The following is a 16,438-nucleotide window of genomic DNA, read 5'->3' as shown; positions in this document are numbered from 1 at the left end:
AGATTGGATGAAATGGAAAATAATTTTTTGCAGAGAGGTTATCCCCCAGGTCTCCTTAAAAAGCAACGTGAAGGGATGGAGGACTTACACGCAAGTCTCCAATCCCCTTTGTTTCTAAATTTAATACAGTGAGTCAGGAAGTCGCTAAGATCATACAAAAACATTGGGGTATATTAAGAGATGGGGTCCCTGAGGTAGAATTTTCCAAAACATGCCACTCATGTCATACAAAAGGAACAACACCATTGGATCCACACTGGTCAAATCAGATTTGGGAGGAAATTTAAGGGAAGAACGGGTCTTACGCCCTAGAAACAATGGCACTTTCCCTTGCCTGTCGTGCAATTTTTGCTCTAATGTTCTTAAAGGCGATGTTGTATATCATCCACGGAAGGGCACTCCGATAAAAATAAATGGTTTCTATACATGCAATACTACATTCGTAGTCTATGTGATCAAATGCCCATGTGGCCGACTATATGTGGGGCAGACAACCCGTGCCATCAAAGATAGAATACGTGAGCACAAATCTGCAGTGAAACTTAAAAAATTAGATCAGGCGGTATCTAGTCATTTTGCTGAAAAGGGTCATGGGGTCCAGCAATTAAAGTTTCAAGTAATTGAAAATATTCCAAAACTTCATCGCGGTGGTGACTGTGTCAAAATGTAATCAAAAAAGGAAGCTAAATGGATACGTCGCTTAAAAACACTGGAGCCCCATGGCCTTAACCGCGAATATGACTTGCATCCCATATACCGATAGAATTTTAATGGTTGTTTTTAATATTATTATGATCAGACAATTTTTTACAAACATTGGTCATTTTTATTGTTTTGCAGATACTGTACCATGAGATTCAAACCTTTACCTTGATGAATACAATTACCAGGAAATAAGTGGATACTTTACTTATATATTACAATGTATCTGCCAATGTTGCCTTTATGTATTTTCTTTGTATCAATTAATTCTTATTGCTCACCTATAGATGGCGATCTAATGAGTGAGTATAAAACTTTGTAACCAGCAGTAGTTCATTAACTTGACAAATGGCCCTATAGGCCTGAAACGTTGTTCGTTTGAGATCCAAGACAGAAAATCCAATAAAGGCTTTTTAAGATTATACACAATTTGGATGGTGCTGTGATTTCGTTTAGCAAGTGAGGGAATACAGGGTTATGGAAGATGGCTCATAGTACAAGTTGATCCAGGGACTAGTCCAATTTTGGAGTCAGGAAGGAATTTTTTCTCCCTATGAGGCAAATTGGAGAGGTTTCAGTTGTTTTTTTTTTTTTTTGCCTTCCTCTGGATCAACTGGCAGTTACACGGATTAAAAAAAGTTAAAAGGTTGAACTTGATGGACATGTGTCTTTTTTCAACCTAACTTACTATGTTACTATGTTACGTTCCTGTGCAGCCAAGCTGTTCTCTCTGCATCAGCGGCTTTTGTCGCCTCCACAGAGAGTGTGGAGGAATTTTACATTTTGGGCCCTCTATATGTCACATGCTTAGGTAGGCCTATACATATTGGGTGTTAAACTGTTTAGTGTACTCCTGCCACTCATATTTAGGGCGTTTTACATTGGTACCTAATGATGTATGGGAGATATGATGCTTAAGATTGGAAATTATGAGGTAATTTTTCAAAAAAATTCACCAAGTTCTATAAAAAACTATAACTTTAGGAAGGAATTGTAACTTGGTAGTTTGGTGTAAATAGATATATTTATCCATTTTTGATTCTCCAGAATCTGCTCTTTCTAATAATGGCTAGTTTTCTAGGATAAACCTACTATTAGTGGAATGTTTGGCCATGAAATCAGAAGTATGTCGTTTTGTGGAGTGGTGCTTTGAAATTAGGTAGTGTACTGCCTTGAGATATTGACCTATACAAGTTAAAAATCTCCATAAAACTATATATATTTGGCATTGCAATGTTCAGGAGACATAGAACTTTCCAAATTTGCTGTGTTCTCATACATAATCTTTCTGATCTATGTGATTGTACTATGTGAAACATGATTTTTTTTCATTTTATAAGACACCTTAAAGCCTATATCTTTAACAGAAAAAATACACAAAAATTCGAACATATTTTGAAAGCTCAGGTTGTACAATATATTGTCTTCCTGGGTAAACTAAAAGACCCCCCCAGGAAAGGCCCTTAAAGTGAAAAAGTTCAAAATATCTAAAAACTACTTAGCAGTAGATGTTCGCATTTAGGACAAAATAGCTGGCAGGGTGTGATAAAAATACCTTGTCCTGGTGGTCTAGTGGGGAGACGGCAGGGACGCCTGCAGCCCCCTCGACGGGGACGCCCGTCACGCCGCGCTGCTCCTGTGCCGGCTCCTTAGTGCGAGCGCGCATGCGCACTTCTGATTTAAAGGCGCATGCGCACTGACGTAATGACGTCAGCGCGAGAGGCGCCAAATTCAAAAAGTAATTAAAGGGCATTCCTACAGTTTGTCATTGCCCATGATAGTATTTTGTTCCTGGTGCTTCTGAGCTTTGTGCTATATTCTGAACCTGTTTGATTCCTGTTTTGACCCCTGCCTGGCTATTTGACTATTCTGACTTCTGGATTCTGACCCTTGCCTGATTACTGACTACCGCTTCTGATTAACCCTCTGATTGACTCCCTGGTTTGACCTTTGCCTGTTTGATAACGTTTACTCTCTGCCTGCCTCGACCCGGCCTGATCTGACTACTCCTTTGCCTAAACGCCTTGTACTGTCCAAAGACTTTGCTTTACTGTCGTGCCCCTCTGCCTATCCAGAACCCTCATCTTGCACCTCTCGTTTAAGTCCAGGTGGCATCCAAGTAAGCCAAGGGCTCCTCCCGAGGCCCAAAGGCGGTCACACTACTCGTGAAGCACGAGCCGAGACCAGGGTGCCTGGTGTTTGTTCTGGTGTTGGGTGCCGACCGTGACACAGGGAAGTGGGTAATCGTGCTGTCAGATCAGTTAATTTGATTTGCACACTTTTATTTGATTTTCGTAATTTTATCACACTTTTAGACCAGAATTGTTGTTCACTGCATGCTTCTTGGCACACTTTGCAGTTTGGAGTAGTAAGACATGTATTTCTGTTGGATTCTTCTGAATGTGCACTTACCAAAAAGCCCTTTCTTTCTGGGTTAGGGGATTTTACAATATATAATGCTCATATACAGTAGAAGGCTTTGTTCACATGAGGTGAGCTGACAACTATGAAAATTTATGTTTACTGGGCATCAAACCACTGGTGTACATATTTAGGATGTTTTGTCTTTGTATGTAAGAAATAATTGCAATCATTTTAGGCAATTTTGGAAAGTGTAATAAAAACGGCTAAATTTAGCAAAGCTTTTCAGTTTGGTCATTTGGAGTAGAAAAATATCGCTTCATTTTCCGAAGTTGCCTCACGAGGAAACTTTGGGTGACTTCGGAAAACGGAGCACCACAAATTGCCATGCCACAGGCAATTTTTCATTCTAGCAGGTGGAAGACAGGAGGAAGCAGTTCGGGGAGATTAGTCGCCCCCAAAGAACAGGCGATTAGTCACCGGGTGACTAAATCTCCCCGAATCTCCAAGTGTGACCTTACCCTTAGGAGAACTGTGAGTTTCCATCTAACAGTACACTACTTTGATAGATAGAAAGTTATTATCCTTCTGTCCTCTTTCTTATCTCTAACTGTGGTAACAATTACTATATGTTTAGAATAAGATTGTTTGTGGAACGTGAGAAATTGAGAGTACAATGTACAGATGTATAGAGGAATTTGCTGTTGCCCAGGAAAACACGACCTAGCACCGTTCCAAGAGGGGACAATGTTCCAGCAAAGGCATTGGGAATGTTGAGTAAATTGGTTGGCCAACCACGTGCAGCAATAGAGTGGATGGAGCAGAATCATGGGAATTGGGTAATGGTGCCCTTTAAAGACATCTGTAAGAAAGCAGGATTACCAGAGACAGGCAGATTAGATAGGGACCTTTGGGAGACTCTAATCAGGCATATTAGATAGGGACCTTTGGGAAACTCTAATCAGCACCCATGATCAGTGGCTCAAGAAAAGGGGTTTATAAAGACATGGTTAACTGAGACTTGAAAGAAACCTAACAGAATTGTAGAATGCTTTTATAACATCACATATAGATATGCAAGTAAAGGGAAGCTTCCTGCCTCCTGGCCAGATGAAAGCATACTAGATGATCCAGATGATCCTGATAACGGGATTGCTCTGCCCACTTTGTTTTCTACCTTAGAAGGAGATAAACAACAGATGACCACCCTAAGAGGTGACGAGCAACCAAAACCTCAAGAAGAGATCCAAATAGATATGATAAGACATGAGATTAAGGGGTATTTAGAAAAATATGATAGTCTAAAGAGATATTTTACAAGGTGGACAGCAAAATACGATGCAGCCAATAGAAAAGTGAAGAATCTATGACTGGGAAAATTATGACTAGTACAAGGGGGTCAAAAGAATTTCAGAAATTGTATTACATTTATAAAAAGATGTTAAAACAAGTAAAATGATTTGAGGAGGAAGCAGAAGCCACTCTGCCCGCACCAACACAAGCACATATAATATCTCTTTTTCCCTCAATAATAATATAGGAAAAGGGATACTGCCTTCTACTCCTCCCATGGACATTGTAAGAGCTTATCCATTACGAATACAAGTTGCATTTGAAGGAGAAAACACAACACCTAAATATAGTGTAGTGGGAGAGCCATTAATTCAAGCCTTAGAACAACATTGGTTGGTGGACAAATTAAAGGGGATCTATCGTGAAAATCAAATTCTCCTAATGGATAGTGGAGATGGAAATATTAAAATCTTCAAATATATTTCTTTATCAGAAATGCTTACTTTTTTTGTAAAATGAAATATTATTACATGCAATGAGGGCTCTTTCTCCGACAGACAGTTCAAGCTACTGCTGAATGGGAGTGGCTTCTCACTAGCTATGATGTCACTTAGCAACTAGCAAAGTCCCACCCTCCTCCATGCTGAATAGCATCCACACACCAACTGTTACTCTGGAATCTCCTTGTGAGAAAAGTAAGGCTGTCAGGTCTGCACATTCTCCCAGTCAAGTACAGACAGAGAGACTGGTAAATATTGTACTGAGAAAAATATATAAAAATATAGTGCTGTATTGGCAGGAGAGCAGGAAAAATTGGGCAGGAGGGAATAGAAAATTGGGCAAGTGTACAGTGAAAATTGGGCAGGAGGGCAAAAAATGCAGCCGTATCAAGGACCACATCTGTTTGTTGATTCAGTCTTCGCACTGATCTCCTGCATTGTTGGGCCCTAGGGCACATGAAGGGATCAGCCCTATATTGCCCACTCAAGGTGGGCATATCAGGGCAAGATCCGCTTGCTTGGCAACCTCTCCAAACAAGCACAGCTGCATATGTATGACCACTTTTACTCTAATGGTGTTGCTTGCTCCTTTGAAGACCCATACCCCAAGTGTGCATCTAGGTCTATGCAATAAAATTAGCAGTAGTATGTGCTACCTGAAGTTCTGGTAAACACTACTTAACACTGACTTAACTTGTGTGTAATGGGTGTGTGTAATGTGTGTAACCTGCAGTTTTGGATTGCCCTACAACTACTGGGAATATCTTCCTTTCACAGAGACTGTTATCCCACTGTTACTATAGGCACCATCTCTCCCTACTATACCTGCTATCTCACAGTCACACTCCCTTCCCAGAGACTATTATCCCACTGTTACTATAGGCACCATCTCTCCCTACTATACCTGCTATTCCACAGTCACACTCCCTTCCCTGAGGCTATTATCCCATTGTTACTACAGTCACACTCCATTCCCAGAGACTATTATCCCACTGTTACTATAGGCACCATCTCTCCCTACTATACCTGCTATCCCACAGTCACACACCCTTCCCAGAGACTATTATCCCACTGTTACTATAGGCACCATCTCTCCCTACTATACCTGCTATTCCACAGTCACACTCCCTTCCCTGAGGCTAATATCCCACTGTTACTATAGGCACCATCTCTCCCTACTATACCTGCTATCCCATAGTCACACTCCCTTCCCAGAGACTATTATCCCACTGTTAATATAGGCACCATCTCACCCTACTATACCTGCTATCCCACAGTCACACTCTGTTCCCAGACACTATTATCCCACTGTTACTATAGGCACCATCTCTCCCTACTATACCTGCTATCCCACAGTCACACACCCTTCCCAGAGACTATTATCCCACTGTTACTATAGGCACCATCTCTCCCTACTATACCTGCTATTCCACAGTCACACTCCCTTCCCTGAGGCTAATATCCCACTGTTACTATAGGCACCATCTCTCCCTACTATACCTGCTATCCCATAGTCACACTCCCTTCCCAGAGACTATTATCCAACTGTTACTATAGGCACTATCTCTTCCTACTATACCCGCTATCCCACAGTCACACTCCCTTCCCTGAGGCTATTATCCCACTGCAAATATAGGCACCATCTCTCCCTACTATACCTATACGTGGCATGATAATGCCAGCCCACCCAGGGTCTCCGCAAAGCTAGAATTTTGCTCCCAGTTAAGTGGGTTTCCTGAAATAGAGCTATGTCAATATTCTTGCGTTTAACCAGATCCATAACCAGCCTTCGTTTGATAGGGTGGTTAAGGCCCCTGACATTCCAACTCATAATTTTCAGCATCATGGAGGTCTGTGGTTCAATGGTGACCGTACATGCATATACCAATAGCCAACAATATTACCTGTTGTAAGCATTCTGAACCTAATACTTAGCATCCTAGCAACAAACAGTTTAAACTTCCCCTGACCCTGCCCTCCCCTTCTACCTATCTCCCAAACATTAGGCAGAACTGTACCCATAACACAAAAATTGGTTACACTGGGGTGACCAGTGCAGTAACTCCTGAGGAGCTGTAAACAATAGCACAAGTTGCTGAGCACCACGTGGCACCCTCCTTCCGTAGCCCATGTCAAAGTCCTGAGTGAAAAAAATAAACTAGGGTGGAGCCCCCACACAAACCAGGTCACACAGGTAGAGTTAAGGTAATATCCATAGCCGGTTCCAAAAGCAGAATGTCAGTATAAGCTTAAAAAAAAAAAATAAAAAAATAAAAAAAATAAACAGAGAAAAACCGTCCTTCCCCAGGGGAATCAACATTGGCAGCATATAACAACAGTACTCACGGGGAGGGATGCAGAAAGACCCGGTGCGGCAGGGAAAGAAAATCGGTAACTGCTAAAGTTAATGGGCAGCTTACTGGGGAGCTGGTTGCACGCTGTCATCCCGTTGCCGTCTGCCATCCAGCCAAGAGGATAGCTCTGCAGGTGAAACAAAAAAGAGTGTAGCGCCGTCGGCAATAACCCGCATCCTCGCAGGGTAAAGCATGGCGTATTGGAGGCCTAGCGCCCTCATGCGCTTCTTGCAATCCAGGAATTGGGCCCGATGCTTCTGCACTTCTGCGGAGAAGTCCGCATAGATGGATATTCGGCCAGCTTGGAATGGGATTTCGCCTTTCTGCCTTGCGAGCACCAAAATCTTGTCACGATCCCGTGCGTTCAAAAGCCTGGCAATCAGCGGCCTCGGGGGGGCCCCTGGCGGCCCGCGCCTCGTGGGGACCCTATGGGCCCTTTCGATGGCAAAAGGTAGTGGAGAGTGATTGCCTGCCGAACAGCTCCGTCAACCAGGCCTCAAGAAATTGCTCCGTGTTGTCCCCTTCTGCGTTTTCAGGGAAACCTACGAATCTGAGGTTGTTCCGACGGAGCCTATTTTCCAGGTCGTCGGCCTTTTGGTGAGCCTGCTGCATCGCATGTTGCAGTTGTTGCATACGATCAGGTAAGGGAAGGCAGGCGTCCTCCAACTCACTAATCCTATGTTCAGCAGCCGTCGCCCGCTCTCTGATCTTCTGCATATCATGCTTGATTATAGACAAGTCCACCTTTATTTCCTCTGTTTTCGAGGTAATAAGTGCCGCGCAGGTATCTTTGGTGGATCGAATCTCCATCAGAAGATCAGCAAGGGTAGGCTCCGGTACTTCAGAGTGCGAAGCTGGATCATCAGCGCGTGGAGAGCTGGGCCCTGAGGATGAGGCGCCATCTTGGGTTGCCTTTCCTTCCCGGGCAAATTTTCCCAGCTTGGCAGCGGCCTCCGAGGCACGCTTTTGCGCCCGATTTTGCCCCATCAGCTGTCTAGGTGGTAACTGCTCCCAGTCGTTCTCCACTGTACCAGCAAAGATACCCTCCACACAGTAAAATCAGGATGATGTAGGACTTCAGGCTACGGAGCTCAGTGCAAGTGCGTCTGTTCACATCTAGCTGGTAGCCACGCCCCCTGATTAATAGTAGAATTAACTTGGCTGGGTTTTGTTGGAAGTTGAAATGTCTGTTCAGTAGCAGAATTGCTGTGTCCTTGTTTTGTTAAATGATGTGACCCTAGAGGCCCAGTGTTGGAGCTTGTAGAGGACCAATTCTCAACTATTTTTGAAAGGTTCAAAATGCTGTCAGCTAATAGCTTCACATTAATACCCCTAGGATCCATTCTGGAGAGCATGTGCTAGAAAATGTCCCTCCCTACTATACCTGCTATTCCACAGTCACACTCCCGTCCCAGAGACTAATATCCACTGTTACTATAGGCACCATCTATCCCAACTATACCTGCTATTCCACAGTAACACTCCCTTCCCAGAGACTATTATCCACTGTTACTATAGGCACTATTTCTTCTTACTAACAATCAGATTGCCGAAATTGCAAACTGGAGAACTGCTGAATAAAAAACTAAATAACTCAAAACCCACAATTAATAAAAAAAAATTAAAACTAGTTGCAAATTGTCTCAAAATATCACTCTCTATATCATACTAAAAGTTAACCCAAAGGAAACAACCCCTTTAATCCTTATTAGAGGAAAAACAATCCTATTGGATGTATTCAATGTTTAAAATAATTTTGAGTTGATTTAATGTATGGAGATCTAAATTACGGAAAGATCCCTTATCCGGAAAACCCCAGGTCCAAAGTATTCTGGAACCTCAGACGGCAGCGCTAGAGAGGATTCCAGGGGTGGAAAAAAGCCGCTCCTGCACCTTTCTGTTTTTTAAACCAAAAATTCGGCTGTACTATTGCGAGAGAGCGCAATAGTGTTCCTGCCTCTCCTCCCGACAGGTAAGTCGGCGAGGGGGGGGGCGGCATTGCAGGAGCCACCTCAGGCGGCTCCTTCGTCAGAAACGGCGCTGCTTAAGTCTACTAGAAGATCATGTAACATAAACTCAACAGGCTGGTTTTGCTTCCAATAAGGATTAATTATATCTTAGTTTGGATCTAGTACAAGATACTGTTTTGTTTATACAGAGCAATAGCAAAAAAAATTGAGTCTAAAAGAGTCTATGGGAGACTTCCTTTCTGCAATTCGGAGGTTTTTTTTTAATAACAGGATCCCATACCTGTACTATCTCAATGTATACTGGTCCCTTTGGCAGCAAAATGGCATTTGTGTGTTTTGTTGTGCTGATTCATTTGTTTTGCATATTGTATTTTAGAGGATACATCACTCTTGCATTGGGCTTTTACAACACAGAAACTGAAATCTGGGACACCCATTGTCATTAAGTTTATTTAGTAAATTTAAGCCTCCACTTGCTCCCTTTTAGATGCCACATAGTACTATTCCCACTGATCTCTTTATACTAAGTGCCTCAGAGGTCTCTGTCCTAGTTAAATAACAATTCTAATTACAGATTTATGTGCAAAGAGATGGACTGCTCTGGGAAAAGCCAGACATGTGGGTGCCATACTCTTAGGGACCAAATTATTAACCCTTTGTAGTTTTTAGAACAATTTGAATGATTGGAATAATTTGTTCCAGCGCTGAACATATTTGTAACTTTCCTTACAATTTTTCTCCCCTGCTGCATATTAGTTTGTATGTGAGTAGTGAGACATGTGGGTATTAGATAAGCAACAAAATCAAACTGGCACAGCACATTCACGTGTCTCACTACTCACATACAAACTAATATGCAGCAGGGGAGAAAAATTGTAAGGAAAGTTACCAGTCCACCTGTATTTCCACATGCTTAGTGAGGGGGAGCTGTAGAGGAAGAGCAGCTTTCTGTGAACGAGAACGGAGCTTTTAAACTTATCAAACTACGGATGCTGCTTTCAGATGGGGGTGCTGGCTGCAGGGGGGGACTGGCTCAGGGGGGGGGGGAGAGAAGGAGTTTCTTCATTAATCTATAAGGGAACGGAACGAAGGAGCCTTTGAAGAAACTGAGCTATGGATCTTTACACAGCACTGACTGACAGCAGGAACAGCCAATGAGAGAGAGGACAGAGCTGTTAGGCAAATAAACCCGACCCAACCTCAGAGCTAGCCAGAGGCAGGTAGGATAGAAGCAGCTAGAGATAGATTCACTATAATGACTATACATTTTTTAATACATTATATTTAGACATTTTAATAACTTGATGCAATGATTCTTTTTACAAATTTTTAATTTTGCGATAGTTCCCCTTTAAATAAAACTTGGGCACGTGCCACCAGCCTCAAACAGACGGGTGATGAAGGGTCTGAAAAAAAAAATAAAGGGTGAACAATCTTCCTGCCAAAAAAAACACCATGGATTCTGTGGCAGGGGAAGAGTCAACCTAGGAAACAAGTCAACCTGTGTCCACTTAGTGGTGGCTAACCTGTGTAGCAACCAACCAAGCCCCCCCCCCCCCGAGGCAATTGTCTCTCTCTGGCTTCTAGAGGCACCATATGCTACTTTGAAATGTCTAGGGGATATAGGGGTGACCTAGATTGTAGTAAAAGCTGATCAAGTGTCAACCCAATTATTGAATAACAAAAAGGTAATTTGGGGGGGGCTAGGTTTTCCTTTACAAAAAAATGAAGGAAACTAAACCAATATCTGTAAGAGTGGGTGGGAAATTAGAACTTGTAACATCATTGTTGGTTTCTGATACTGTACATGTAAATCTATTGGGGGCAGATATATTATCACAAATACATGCATGTATAGAATTCACTGAAGATGAAGTTAACCTCACAAGCCCCCTAGCTTATAATGTTCTTAATGCTGTTGCTGCTGTTTTGTTAATGATAGTTTCCAAGCAGACAACTGAGGATATTGAAAATGAACTAAAAGAGGTGCCTGAGTCCCTGTGGGCAAAAGGTAAATATGATGAAGGAATATTGTCTGTTCCTCCGGTGCACATAAAACAAAAGGAGGAAATCATATTGCCCAAATTACCCCAATACCCTCTAAGTGCACAGCAAATTGAAGGAATAAAAGTACAAAGTGAGGAATATGAAAAAGTTTGGGTGCTCATAAAAAATAGGGTCACCAGTTAATTGTCAATTGGTCCCTCATTCTATAATAGAAATCTTAAATTGCGTACAGACTAAACATCTTTTAGCAGCAAGACTAACAAAGTATGAAGTAGCTTTACTAACAGCATCAAATCTAATGATCAAAAGATGTAATGTCCTCAACTCTGCCTGAAAATACCTAAAAATGGGGGGGATGATGTTGATGTACATTTGAAATGATGCAAAGTGAGGTATAAGGATTTGATAATGTAAAGGATGAACTTTTGTTAAATCCTGATCTTGAATTGTTTGTTGATGGATCTCGCTAATCAGTATTGAGCAGTTACATTCATTCACATTAGCAAAAAAACAAGGGTACCCAAAATTTTGCACAGCCAGTTTTTCACATTTGATTTAATTTCATGCAACTGAATACTGCTTCACTTAAAATCTTTGTTCAGAAAACACCCCAGTATTTTGATGTTCCTGGTAAATAAAACACCTACCACTGTTATCTTTTTTGTTGAAAGTGGAGTAAATATTATGCAAGCTGAGAGGAGTTCCCAAACTTTTTCGTATGACTGTAGTTCAGCAGAGTCTACCTCCACACATGTCAGCTCAAGAATCTGAGCTACACGCACTCATCACAGCATGCATTACCACATGTTTGTGTGATTATGATGATGATGATTTTAAAGGAACACTATTTATTGATAATTCAAAATCTGTGATAGATGTGAACCATTCCTATTTCACACTTCAATTTAATGGGGTTTTTTTTGTTATGGGTGTGACCAAAAGGGGGAATGATAGGTTGCCTTTATTATAAACACATATATCATATCTATTATACTGTTGTGTAGTATTACTTTGGATAAAATCTTTCTATCCAGCAGAAACCACATTACATGGCATCATGACATGATCTTAGGAAAGTACCATCCATTCTAAATCTACTTGAACAAACAATGCTTGTTTAATAAAACATCTGCTCAGGGATGGTCTTTTTATACAGGACTAGGTCAATCCATACCTACTGTTATTGAAACTGAATATTCTCTTCTAATTGGTTCTTGTGGGAAACCACCCTAACCCATCTTAAAGTGTAATCATTAACTAGTTATGTAAGTTTTTGGTCCATAAATAAAGGATCTGTTCATTTATATGGTAGAACAGAATAAAGAGATACTCTAGTGTTTGCATCTGTTCTCTTGCATGCAATGCTTATCTTTCTGCAGCTGACAATCCCTTTGTACTCAAAGATTTGACCCTAACAATCACACACATGTGAGGTCCCAGGGTCTGTCCATTCTATAATTATGTTATAGAAGGGACAGACCCTGGAGACAACTTCAGCTGGGATTCATTAGGAATCATTTTAGCAAAATTAAATTATGCTCAACTACAATGATATAATGAGAACAATCATAGCATACCTTTACTTCTGAGCACAGGGTATAGTCCACAGGAGTTTTCCTTCCATTAGGGGTCACGCTGTGCTTTTGTGTTTTGTTTGTGTTAACCCCTTCTTTTTCCCAAGACTGCTGCACTTGCATCTTTCTTATTTCTGAAGTTTTACTTTCCTATGGGACATGTTTATGAAATGTAATGATGCATAAAATACTTGCAATGTAGGTACCAGTGGGAAGACAATACTAAGCTACAAATACCTGGTTTTCCAAGTCTCTGTTTTGTGATGAGTGCAGTAACTCTTGATTATTTACAGAAATAACTGGATTGTCATCTGAGCTACCAGAATAAGATGATGATCTTCCTAAAATAAATGAATAAAATAATCACATTAATGGAGTTGACAGTTAACATATTAAATGTCAAGTATTTTGTAAAAACTTGAGCTTTAATTAGTAAATATTTATAACAGATAATTTAAGAATAAATCTGAAGTGCAGCTATAGCAGGACTAGCCCTTCAATGACAATTATTCGGTGGGGCTGGACATGACCCAACTGTCTTAGTGCATTCGGTACAAATGACAAAATAAATGGTAGTTAGAAGACCTTAAAGAGTGATTTCAGGGATCTCGGTTCTAAGATCAAGGCAAGGTCTTTCAATGTAATTTTTTCTGAAATTTAATAAAATGTTAGGAAGACATCAGAAGCTTAGGGAGTTAAATGCATGGATCAAGTCTTGGTCTAAGAAGGAAGGGGTTGGGTTCCTAGAGCACTGGGCTGAATTTTCCTTGGGGTACAACCTATACAGTCATGTCAGTTTGCACCTCAATGGAAGGGGGTCCATTGTGCTAGGGGAAAGAATGGCTAAGTGGTTGGAGGAGTGTTTAAACTAGGCAAGGGGGGTGGGTGAGATAAAGAATTATGGGGAAGCTGGGGTAGATGGGGCAGTGGGATTAGTAAGGGGTCATGGGGGAGGAGTGAGGGGGTCATACAGTTTACCAGCTAAGCAGGCCCCTCTGTTACAAAGAAAACAGAATAATACTAACTTAACATATAATTCTACACTAAGTAATGCAAATTTCAAAGTAAAAGTAGTAACTGTATGCTGGCAAATGCACAGAGTTTGTCAGGTAAAATGGGAGACCTAGAATTAATTGCATGCTCTAAAAATGATGATATAATTGGTATCACTGAGACCTGTGGGATGAAACATGTTACTGGACTGTGAATTTAAATGGTTACACCATTTTTAGGAGGGACAGAGGGATTAAAAAGTGTGGAGGAGTGTGTTTGTATGTTAATCCTGAATTAAAGCCATGCACTGAAGAAATAACCATTGCTGGCACTGGTTAGGGAGTGGAATCTCTGGGTAGTGATTTTGACTGGGCAAAAGGTTAGAAAGTGAATTATCATTGGTGTATGCTATAAACCACCTCGAATAAGTGACTAGTATGAAGCCCATCTACTCTTGCAGATAAACGCGGCTTCACAGCTGGGTCCAGTTGTTGCTATGGGTGACTTCAATTATCCAGACATTGACTGGGGTAATGGGGTTGCCAAGACAGAAAAATCTAGTAGGTTTGTAAATATGCTGAATGACAACTTTTTATTCCAGCTCATTGAAGAACCTACTAGGAATAACTCTCTTTTGGACCTTGTACTAAATAATAATACTGAACTCTAGCATTTGTGTGGGGGAGCATTTAGGGAATAGTGATCATAACATGGTCTCCTTTGAGATTCTGTTGCAGAAGCAATTCTATAAGGGAGTAACTAAAACACTAAGTTTAAGACATGCAAACTTTGACAGTATAAGGGCATCTCTGCAACATATTAAAGGGAATCTGTCGTCATTTTAAACGTTTTGCATTTTTATAAAAAACACACATCCATAAACACTGTCTGGCAAATAAAATGTTAATCCACAAATCCATGCATAAGTTATTTTAGTTTGTATTTTGTCATGGAGGCTTCCATTTCTTTACACATTAATCCTGGGCTGCTCTAACAGCAGGCACAGCATTACCTGTGTGCTTGGAGGCAGCCACTCTGTAATGAAAAGCCAGGTCGCACTACGACATGAGAATCTAGCTGTACACTCCCCCTCCCCTCTCTGCCCATGTGTGTGATGTTTGGAGGAGAGAGGTCACATGGTTTGCAGGGAAGCAATTACTTTCGCTCTACAGCTGCACTAGCAGCCCCTCCTCCCACAGACACTATAAAAGCTCCTGCTGTTCTGTAAGTTTGTTCTCTGCTTTCCTTTGGAGGGGGGAACTTTCTCTCCTTGCTGCCTTCTTAGTTTGTTTTACTGGATACTAGATGAGGTATAGAGAATTTTACTTACCTACTTGACGTAAATTCCTTTTCTTCTAGTCCCGACATGTCAGTACACATGGGGCATTGCCCCTCCCAGACCTGGAGGTAGGACCTATAACATAGCCAATCAAAATGAATCATGACCTATAAGACCACATGACTTCCTCCTCACCACAGTTATACTTTTGCCATAGCAGTACAGTAACCAAAATAAATAATTGGGATGGGAAACCCTGTACTGACATGTCGGGACTAGAAGAAAAGGAATTTACGTCAAGTAGGTAAGTAAAATTCTCTATTTCTTCTACGTCCCTCCATGTCAGTACACATGGGATCTACCAAGCCATGCACCGAAAACAAGGGGTGGGAATAACCAACATAATGCAAAAACCAAACTGATGCTAAGGAGGCCCTGAGAAAAGGCCAGCATCACATCCATCCAACAGGGGAGCTGATAAAATGTATATCTCCTGAAAAGGGTAGATAAAAGGCACAAGAACAACATGTCCTAGGACATGGTAAACGATTAACAAGAGCTACAAAATCAACCACAAAATTACAGAGACCGGTACTTGAGGATCAAGCATTGCAGATTAAGAATAAACATATTCTGTTTAAAAAGGTTCCCTCAGTGACTAGAGGGATACCTGCAATATGGTTATCTGACAAAACCCCACCTGGGGAAGAACAAAAATCCTGCAACTGTTAAAACAAAAAAGGTGCCTTAGGACAAAACCAGAATGATGGCAATAGCCATCTCAGAACTAAAACACCCTAGAAACCACCAGGAAATCAATCAGATCAGAAACTAAACACAACTTGAATGCATCTATCACCAGTGCTGGAGAAATACACGATCCTCAGCAATAGCAAGTGGCCCTAAAAAGACTTGGCCCACATTAGCCTGGTCCTGCATCTTAATGGAAGCAGCTCAAACCAGTGCTGACCGGAGTCACCTCTACACCAGAGATCAGTCCAAGATCCACTAACTCCATGCTAATAATACCTAATGAAGACTTAACTAAATGAACACCCAACTCTGGGTTATCATAAATCATGCTGGTACAGCCCAGTAGCTCCACCAACCACCAAATCTAAACTGGGTATACAACAGCACAAGGATAAGCTGCTGAACCAACCAATGTGACTTAAGCCATCTACCAGTAAGCTATGCTGTTGCCCCAGCCAACTGCTACACAAGCAAGCAATGGGACCCAAGCCAATTACAGTTCTAGAAAACACCCACAAAAGCCGAGGCCACTACAGCTCAAGCTGCACAATGCTACTGAACCAAACCTGTGACCATACATAGAAGCTACTGAACCAGCCAACAGCTGGGATCACAATCCAAAATCAGGCATGCCAGAACCTTATAGCCTACA

At 41.5% G+C, this 16,438-nt stretch overlaps 1 protein-coding gene across 5 annotated transcripts in view; it reads right to left on the bottom strand.

Annotated features, from left to right (window-relative positions):
- The window catches only part of LOC108717901 (centromere protein J), a 114,031-nt gene that overhangs the window by 15,723 nt on the left and 81,870 nt on the right, over window positions 1–16,438 (bottom strand). For all 5 annotated transcript variants that reach the window (XM_041564547.1, XM_041564546.1, XM_041564544.1 and 2 more), the window contains 2 exons: window positions 12,999–13,102; window positions 12,765–12,911 (listed from right to left, as the gene is read on the bottom strand). In XM_041564547.1, the coding sequence (XP_041420481.1) occupies window positions 12,765–12,911; window positions 12,999–13,102 (251 nt within the window). The remainder of the gene's footprint in view (window positions 1–12,764; window positions 12,912–12,998; window positions 13,103–16,438) is intronic.

The sequence above is a fragment of the Xenopus laevis genome, chromosome 5S (assembly GCF_017654675.1).
Source record: "Xenopus laevis strain J_2021 chromosome 5S, Xenopus_laevis_v10.1, whole genome shotgun sequence".
In the NCBI taxonomy this organism is placed as follows: Eukaryota; Metazoa; Chordata; class Amphibia; order Anura; family Pipidae; genus Xenopus; species Xenopus laevis.
This window is presented reverse-complemented; position numbering and strand designations above follow the sequence as displayed.